Here is a 9135-nt window from a genome sequence, read left to right as displayed (position 1 = left end):
TCCCACTCTTTGACAAGGGATTAACGTCAAGGTCTTCACTTCCTCTCTGCTGCTTAATACCTAGACTGACTTAGAAGACAGGGTGGAAAGCAGAAAGGTTGCCCCCCTTTTCTCCCTTGCAGGGGGTCCTAGAGTACTTGCCAGTTCCCACCCCCACCTCAAATCTCATCGCTGCAGTTTAAGTTGGAGGCTTTAAACCAGGCACGGGGCTCCTGTGGTTCTCCAGATGTGGTTGAACTCCAAATCCCATCCACCCAGGAGCTGTAGTCCTATAGTATCCATGTCCAGGTGTGGTTGAACTTCAAGTCCCATCCATCCAGGAGCTGTAGTCCTATAGTATCCGTCTCCAGGTGTGGTTGAACTCCAAATCCCATCCATCCAGGAGCTGTAGTCCTATAGTATCCGTCTCCAGGTGTGGTTGAACTCCAAATCCCATCCACCCAGGAGCTGTAGTCCTATAGTATCCGTCTCCAGGTGTGGTTGAACTCCAAATCCCATCCACCCAGGAGCTGTAGTCCTATAGTATCTGTGTCCAGGTGTGGTTGAACTTCAAGTCCCATCCATCCAGAAGCTGTAGTCCTATAGTATCCGTCTCCAGGTGTGGTTGAACTTCAAGTCCCATCCATCCAGAAGCTGTAGTCCCACCTCCAACCCTGTTCCCATTACCACTTTTGGTCTGTTGCAACTGCTCTGTTATGCATGCTGCCAACACCAATGGCTGGATCGCCAATAGCTAGCAGAAGCCACAGTTCAGATTGAGGAGTCCATTGGGGATGAAAGGCCTCAGGCAAGCGAAGGTGCATTGAGGCGAAGAACGTAAAAGCATACTGGATCGGGCCAATGACCCAATTAGTGCAACATCCTGTTCTCACAGTGGCCAACCAGATGCCTGTGGGAAACCTTCAAGCAGAGCTTCAAGCACAAGAGCACTCTCCCCTTCTATAGCTTCCAGCAACTGATGTTCAGAAGCATTACTGCCTTCAACCATGGAGGCAGAGCACAGCCATCGTGGCTAGTAGCCTTTGATAGTCCTCTCCTCCACGAATATGTTGAATCCGTTTTGTGTTTTTTTAAAGCCATCCAAGTTGGTGGCACATCTCTGCCTCCTGTGGAAGTGAGTTCCATAGTTTAAATATTCCCTGAGGCAAAGTTCTAAGCAAGGCTAAGCCGTGTTAATATGAGAGACTGTACTCTCTCATGTTTACTGTTTACATGGTGTGGAAAGTGGGCCTCTTCATGTATGATTTTCATACATTTTGGTGCATGGCTGCGTTTTTAAGTACCATAATTCTTCTGAAACCATTTTTTAATAGTTCCAGCTCGTGGTCATCACCTCTGGCTTTTTTGTAGGTGTTCAACAATATATGCATCCTTAGGGATCTTCTATTCATGTGCTTTAAATACTTCTATCACTAATGGTCAACTCATTGTCTGAGCACCTGCAGCTGAAGGAACTAGGCAACAAACCCCTGTGGAGACCCTGTTTTTCTTTCAAAATCAGCAAAATGCAATTTCTTTACCTTTCCCTCCTTCACAGTTTGGGACATGCATAACGCCAAAACTCACATATTCCCCTTTGTTTTTGGATAACTCAATGGGAAACCTAAATTATCAATCTATGTGCACACACACACTAAGGGCAGATAATCTATCAATTTTGGTTTCCTTTTCAATTCTCCTTTCCCCAAACTTCACATTTCCGCTTCCCTTTGTGATTCTTGCAAAGATTCATTGGCATTTCAGTGGGCATATGCACATTTCTTTGCAAGCAATTTTACCAAAGATAATGCATTTTTGTATATATGTATTTTTTCTCGTACACCCCAGTTAGTGTGGTTGCTGACCTTGAGCCAGACATCTTGGAGAGTGAAGTCAAATGGGCCTTAGAAAGCACTGCTAATAACAAGGCCAGTGGAAGTGATGATATTCCAGCTGAACTATTTAAAATTTTAAAAGATGATGCTGTTAAGGTGCTACACCCAATATGCCAGCAAGTTTGGAAAACTCAGCAATGGCCAGAGGATTGGAGAAGATCAGTCTACATCCCAGTTCCAAAGAAGGGCAGTGCCAAAGAATGCTCCAACTACCGCACAATTGCGCTCATTTCACACGCTAGCAAGGTTATGCTTAAAATTCTACAAGGCAGGCTTAGGCAGTATGTGGACCGAGAACTCCCAGAAGTGCAAGCTGGATTTTGAAGGGGCAGAGGAACCAGAGACCAAATAGCAAACATGCGCTGGATTATGGAGAAAGCTAGAGAGTTCCAGAAAAACGTCTACTTCTGCTTCATTGACTATGCAAAAGCCTTTGACTGTGTCGACCACAGCAAACTATGGCAAGTTCTTAAAGAAATGGGAGTGCCTGATCACCTCATCTGTCTCCTGAGAAATCTCTTTGTGGGACAAGAAGCTACAGTTAGAACTGGATATGGAACAACTGATTGGTTCAAAATTGGGAAAGGAGTATGACAAGGTTGTATATTGTCTCCCTGCTTATTTAACTTATATGCAGAATTCATCATGCGAAAGGCTGGACTAGATGAATCCGAAGACGGAATTAAGATTGCCAGAAGAAATATCAACAACCTCAGGTATGCAGATGACACAACCTTGATGGCAGAAAGTGAGGAGGAATTTAAGAACCTTTTAATGAGGGTAAAAGAGGAGAGTGCAAAATATGGTCTGAAGCTCAACATCAAAAAAACCAAGATCATGGCCACTGGTCCCATCGCCTCCTGGAAAATAGAAGGGGAAGAAATGGAGGCAGTGAGAGATTTTACTTTCTTGGGCTCCTTGATCACTGCAGATGGTGACAGCAGTCACAAAATTAAAAGACGCCTGCTTCTTGGGAGAAAAGCAATGACAAACCTAGACAGCATCTTAAAAAGCAGAGACATCACCTTGCCTACAAAGGTCCGTATCGTTAAAGCTATGGTTTTCCCAGTAGTGATGTATGGAAGTGAGAGCTGGACCATAAAGAAGGCTGATCGCCGAAGAATTGATGCTTTTGAATTATGGTGCTGGAAGAGACTCTTGAGAGTCCCATGGACTGCAAGAAGATCAAACCTATCCATTCTGAAGGAAATCAGCCCTGAGTGCTCACTGGAAGGACAGATCGTGAAGCTGAGGCTCCAATACTTTGGCCACCTCATGAGAAAAGAAGACTCCCTGGAAAAGACCCTGATGTTGGGAAAGATTGAGGGCACTAGGAGAAGGGGACGACAGAGGACGAGATGGTTGGACAGTGTTCTCAAAGCTACGAATATGAGTTTGACCAAACTGCGGGAGGCAGTGGAAGACAGGAGTGCCGGGCGTGCTATGGTCCATGGGGGTCACAAAGAGTCGGACACGACTAAACGACTAAACAACAATTTTTTCTCATATATGAACTTTCATCCACACGTTCCCTCAATATACTTTTTAAAAAATAGTATACATCTTTTGGCTGGAGAGCAGCATTGCAAATTTTAGAGTATGAATTTCAAAAGATAGCTGTGATTTAGGAAGTGGAGATTAGGTAAGTTTACATTAACATCTGAACTGAATTCCTCCTTCATCTCTAGCACATAAACAAACCATGATATACTGAAGAAGTTCTCTGTCTTGGTTCATTATTTGGATTGTACTGTAAGATTTGATATTGTCATGAATTTAGGGTTGCCATATTTCAAAAAGTCAAAATCCGGACACAAAAATTGTTAAGCTTTTTTTTTTTTGCCCCAAAATCTTCCCGGACATTTCAGCAATTTTCACCCGGACACTGCTTAGGTCTGGGAAATTCCAGGCATATGGCAGTCCTACAGGAACTGGCAGGACAACAGGGAGGAGGAAGAGGATCCTGGCTACACCCCTTAGGACACACCGGGGCAAGCAGGGGGTGGGGACAGAAGTACTCACAGAGTGACGGAGGATAGCGAAGGGCTGGGTGTCAGTGCACAGGAACCAGAGCAGCAGAACACAGCAGGCTCTGAGAAGTAGGGAGCAGTGGGCTCCAGGAGGCAGAGGAGAGCAATGGCCCCCACAGCCCAGCTCCCTAGCTGGCCAGGTGGGGCTCGCTAGCTCTGGGAAGAGGTGTGTGATTCCTCAGCTGGAGTAGGCTTGGAACAGGTGAGTGTCACCTGCCTCATCAAGCCCAGATGTTGCAATCAGCATGCAAAGTACACAAGTGAAGCAGAGCTGAGGGGTCTGCTCAGCTGCCCTGTTGAGGGACGTTGACTTGAATGCTCCTGGACTTCTATGGGACCATGCTTTGGGTATGACTCCGGACTGTGTTTCCTGACCTTTGGACTTGTGTGGATTGACCCCTGGTCTTTGAACTTTGGATTTGACACACTGACCTGCTGCCAGGTAGGCCAGGGGTTCAGGACAGATCCAGAAGCTGCAGTTAGTGTAGAATGCTGCAACATGACTGCTGACAGGAATGAGGCCTTGTCAGCATATAACGCCTGTGCTCAGAGATCTGCCCTGGTTGCCGATAATAGTTATAATTAACCAGGCAAGGTTACTATTAGTATATAAAGACCTGTAGTGGTGGCAATTGTATTAGTGCCCATTCTGCTGATATGTCAATCAGCCAAATGTGGGGTAACATACCCTCTAACACAGGCACCCCCAAACTTTGGCCCTCCAGATGTTTCAGACTACAATTCCCATCATCCCTGACCACTGGTCTTCTTAGCTAGGGATCATGGGAGTTGTAGGCCAAAACATCTGGAGGGCCGCAGTTTGGGGATGCCTGCTCTAACATATTTCTGATGAAAATAGGGACATCCTGAGGAAAAGTGGGACATTCTGGGATCCAATCAGAAACTGGGACAGCTTCTGTAAATCCGCGACTGTCCCTGAATAGGAACACTTGGAGGGTCTGGGGTAAGGCAATCTCCACTTGAATTAGCTGGAACTAAGATCTTTCCTATCCACCATGTATTTCCAGTAATAAACTTAGCTTTCCTATTTTCCATAGTCAAGGTCTTGGGATTCTCCTCCAAGCAGGGATTTCAGTGCAGAGTTCAAACTTCTGCTGATACATTTAAACTCTAATTGCCACCATTTAAAATATCATCTCACCCATTATATGCCCCCCAAAATCATTCCACTCTGCAGGAAAGGGCAGATAGAATCTCATCAGGAAGTATCCTGTATGTATTGTATAGAAATGGGGCCTTTAGTGTGGTAGCTCCTTCCCTTTGCAATTACCCCCACTACACACCAGGTGGTTCTTTATTTTCTTATTATGGTTTTTTTTTTAAAAAAAACATATGGAGTTGTTTTTAATTGCTGATGTTCTTATTGCAAAATCACGTATCAGGTATTTTACGGGAAACCATTCATTAAAAAAAATTAAAGCAGGCTATCGTCATTACAATGGAACTGATGTAACACAAAGGAGATGAGACAACACATTTTTTAAAAGGTTTATTGAAAAACCAGTCTCTGTACTGGAACCTCAAGTACAACATCCTGAAGTCTTAAAGGAATAATAACTTCCACCCACCCACAGACTGCATGTCCATATCTGCACTGGATCCTCGATTTCCTGGGCCCCTCTGTTCTCCTCACTGATCCCATTTGGACAAGCAGCCTTGCCAGGCCCTGGTGGGGCCCTCTTTCACACCCACCCATTTTTCTAATACACAGTAGCACAAGGCAGCCACCTCAAGGTCCCTGGCTCACCCCTTCTCTTCATAGGAAGCTGCCTGATCCTGCATCAGTTCACTGGCCTATCTTGCTCAGTTTTTGCCTTCAATGGCTGGCAGTAGCTCTCCAAGGTTTCAAGCAAAATACTTTCACCAGCCCTACCTGAACATGCTGTGAACCTGAGCCTTTCTGTGTGCAGAATGAGTGCTCTGCGACTGAGCTATGGTCCTTCCCCAACCAGTCACTGGTCCTACAGGCTACTTGCTGTTCACCCAGTCTCAGATGCTGGCCACTTCCACAAGGCTCCTCATCAATCCATCTGGTGCTGCTGCTGCTGCTGCTGCTGAGACAGGAGTTCAGGGCTGTTTCCTGACCCTTTTCCTTTCTGCCCCTCTTTCATTCCCACCTGACAGTCAGTGGCAGAACTGAACACACCAAGTCATTGCTAAGAAGGGATAGCTCCTTGCATCAAGCGCGGTCCTAGGTTTCCACCTAGGATTGGTCCATCAATAAGGCTAGTCCTAGCTCTCTTGAACGTAGCAAAGAAGCAGCTCCCTGGGCATTTTCATATAAAGGCAGAGGTAAATATATAAATAAATACGTACACATGTTAACAGGTAGGTGACGTTGCAATTTATACATAGAGAATACACACACATCCAGCCCCCTCCCAGACCAAAGAGGAGAGGTTTTACAACACTTGTGCGGTTCAAATGGGGAGGGGGGGATAAAGTCACGAATACAGAACCAATAGTACTGTTCCTCTAGCTCAGCCTTCCCAAATCTGGGGCTGATAGTAGTTCTAGTCCAAAAAGATTTCAGGGCACCAGATCGGAGAAGGCTGATCCAGAAATTGCTGCTGTCCTTTCTCCCTACCAGATAAGCAGCCAAATGAGTTGGGGGTTGGGGAGACGCCGCCTGTGGAATCTCTTGGGGGATTAATTGTGTAACCTCAGAATAATTATTTCTGGTTTCCTCAGGAACTTTGGTTTCCTCTGCACTTTGGAGCAGAGACGATGCAAAATTGAGAAGAGGCCAATTCTAAAGTAGGAGTCAGTGAAGTTTCACTAAGTGGTGTCTCATGCACTGGGCAATTGTTTGGCCAAGTGGTTGCTGGTGCCCAGTGGGAATGGGAGACAATAGGTGTCACCAAAGTCATTGACAGGCAGAGCCATTCCTTTACCAGTTGAAAACAAGAAGGTGAGGGCTAGCTGAGGACACAGTAAGGTTTGTAGGGCAGTGCCCCATTTGCCCTAATGGACCATCCTCCACTGGTTTGGTCTCAATTTTCTGCACATAATCCATGATTTTAACTGACTCTTGTCATATCTAACAGTTGCTCACCTTTCTTTTCTAAGCTTTCTTCTGCCTATAATTCAATGGCTGAGACCATACAACACCAGTCCTGAAAGATCTACATTGGCTCCCAGTACATTTCCGAGCACAATTCAAAGTATTGGTGCTGACCGTTAAAGCCCTAAACGGCCTCGGCCCAGTATACCCGAAGTAGCGTCTCCACCCCCATCATTCAACCTGGACACCGAGGTCCAGTGCAGAGGGACTTCTGGCAGTTTCCTCACTGCAAGAAGTGAAGCTACAGGGAACCGGGCAGAGGAGGGCCTTCTCGGTAGTGGCGCCCTCCCATCAGATGTCAAGGAAACAAGCAACTATCTGACTTTTAGAAGACATCTGAAGGCAGCCCTGTTTAGGGAAGTTTTTAATGTTTGATCTTTTATCGTATTTTTAATATTCGGTTGGGAGCTGCCCAGAGTGGCTGGGGAAACCCAGCCAGATGGGCAGAGTATAAATAATAAATTATTCTTATTATTCTTGTTATTAATGAGCCAACCTGAAACAGAGGCAGTCGTGGACTCCAGATGTGTTACTTGGTTTCTTGGAGGATTTTTTTTTTTGAGAGAGAAAGCAGCAGGCTTCAATGGACACCTCACTGCAAAGCAGTGTAACAAAAACATAAAGGAAGAGGAATTCTTTATAGGGTTTCAAAGCATGATCAAATGAGCTGCTTTCCTAAAAAAATACAATTCCCACTTGGCACAGCTGAGCTGAGAAAGAAGCAATATAGCCCAACCCAAGGCCTTCCATGCCCTTCAACTCCAGAATCTATGCATGGGATCATTGCCACCCACAATTTGCACAAGGCTGCTGGAGGCCCAGCAAGGAATATCTAACTCAAGAGGTAGGAAGGTGGTGCTGAGCTGTAAGGAACCACCTGGGCTAGGACCAGGAGCTGCCAGCTCTCCATGCAGCCACTGTGTGGTAAGCCACCAGATATGCCATTTGGACCATCTTCCAGGGCAGAGAAGGCCTGTAGCTCCATGGTATGGCATTTGCCTTACATGAAAAAGGCCCCAAGTCCAATGCCCGGCATCTCTAGGTAAAACGGGGGAAAGAATCCTATCTGAAACTCTGGAGAACTGCTATGTAGACAATGCTGAGCAAGATAGACCTGACTCAGTCTTCCTATGTTCTCAGGCTCCCCACACACAGGGTGGCCGCTGGGCCCTCCCACAACTTCTTGTGCTTCTACCATCAAGTAACAAACCAACTTAACAACAATTCCCAGAGTGGCTTAATGGTCAATTCTGGAGAAAAAGAACCTTGGTAGAGTTTGGTCCGCGCTGCCTCTTCCTAAGGTTAACCCTCCCAAGAGAGAATTAGAAGCAATTCTCAGGTAAGCAACCAACCAATAAAAGGCTTGAAACTCAACAAAGATGGCCTAATGCCTTACTGAAAAAATTCTGGTGGCAACAACTTCCATCACATAAAACTCCGCACTTATGAAACCATGTTAAAACATTATTAGAGACTCGGCAAAACTGTTTAAAGCGCTTATCAAATTCTAAGTGTGTGAGCAGCTCGGTTTGAAACGATGACACTCCAAGACTGTTTGGCGATCCTTGAGAATTCTCAAGAGTTGAAAAGGTCAGGATTGCCATGTACCCGTATGCAGTGTGTTAGAAAGTGGCCCATTAAACACATTTTGTCGAGTTAAGCAAATTATTCTTGCTCTTTTAAGAAACTGGGCTCTCTTCCAGCTCAACTGGCCGGCAATAAAATCAATCATGGACTCCAGTTAAGATGTTGACGCTAAGCTCTCTACTGTAGAATGGGTTTCAGGCGCAGCAAACAGCACCCCAAGGAGAAGGCGCTGGCAACACGCTAATGATTGTTGTTGTTTAGGAGAGGGTGGCTCAATCCATTCTTGCTTCCGTTTTTGGTGCACTCCTCTTCGACATCACTGAAAGAATCTTCTTCTTCTTCATCACTCCTTTCATCTTTCACGTGCTAAGTGGGGAGGGGAGGAAGAGTATTAGTCAACATTCACAGACGCCAACACACACATCCTCCTGCTGACGGCAGCAGAACATATAGTTAAACAAAAGGACATGGGCTGTTGTTCAGAAGGAATGGAAACAGGCTACTTTGATTCAAGAAAGAGGTGGCAAATCAGAGGTTGAAACTGATCTGAAAACACTCG

The 9135-nt window shown here is 45.6% G+C and overlaps 1 protein-coding gene across 1 annotated transcript in view; it reads right to left on the bottom strand.

The window, feature by feature from the left end:
- Positions 1-5399: 5399 nt before the first annotated feature.
- Positions 5400-9135, bottom strand: part of CERS3 (ceramide synthase 3) — a 51249-nt gene continuing 47513 nt past the window's right edge. The window contains exon 11 of the mRNA XM_035130782.2: positions 5400-8942. Coding sequence (XP_034986673.1) covers positions 8817-8942 — 126 coding nt within the window. The 3' untranslated portion in view covers positions 5400-8816. The remainder of the gene's footprint in view (positions 8943-9135) is intronic.

This window comes from Zootoca vivipara, chromosome 14 (assembly GCF_963506605.1).
Source record: "Zootoca vivipara chromosome 14, rZooViv1.1, whole genome shotgun sequence".
NCBI classification, from domain to species: domain Eukaryota; kingdom Metazoa; phylum Chordata; class Lepidosauria; order Squamata; family Lacertidae; genus Zootoca; species Zootoca vivipara.
Note: the sequence above shows the minus strand (reverse complement) of the source record. Positions and strands in the feature narration are given on the sequence as shown.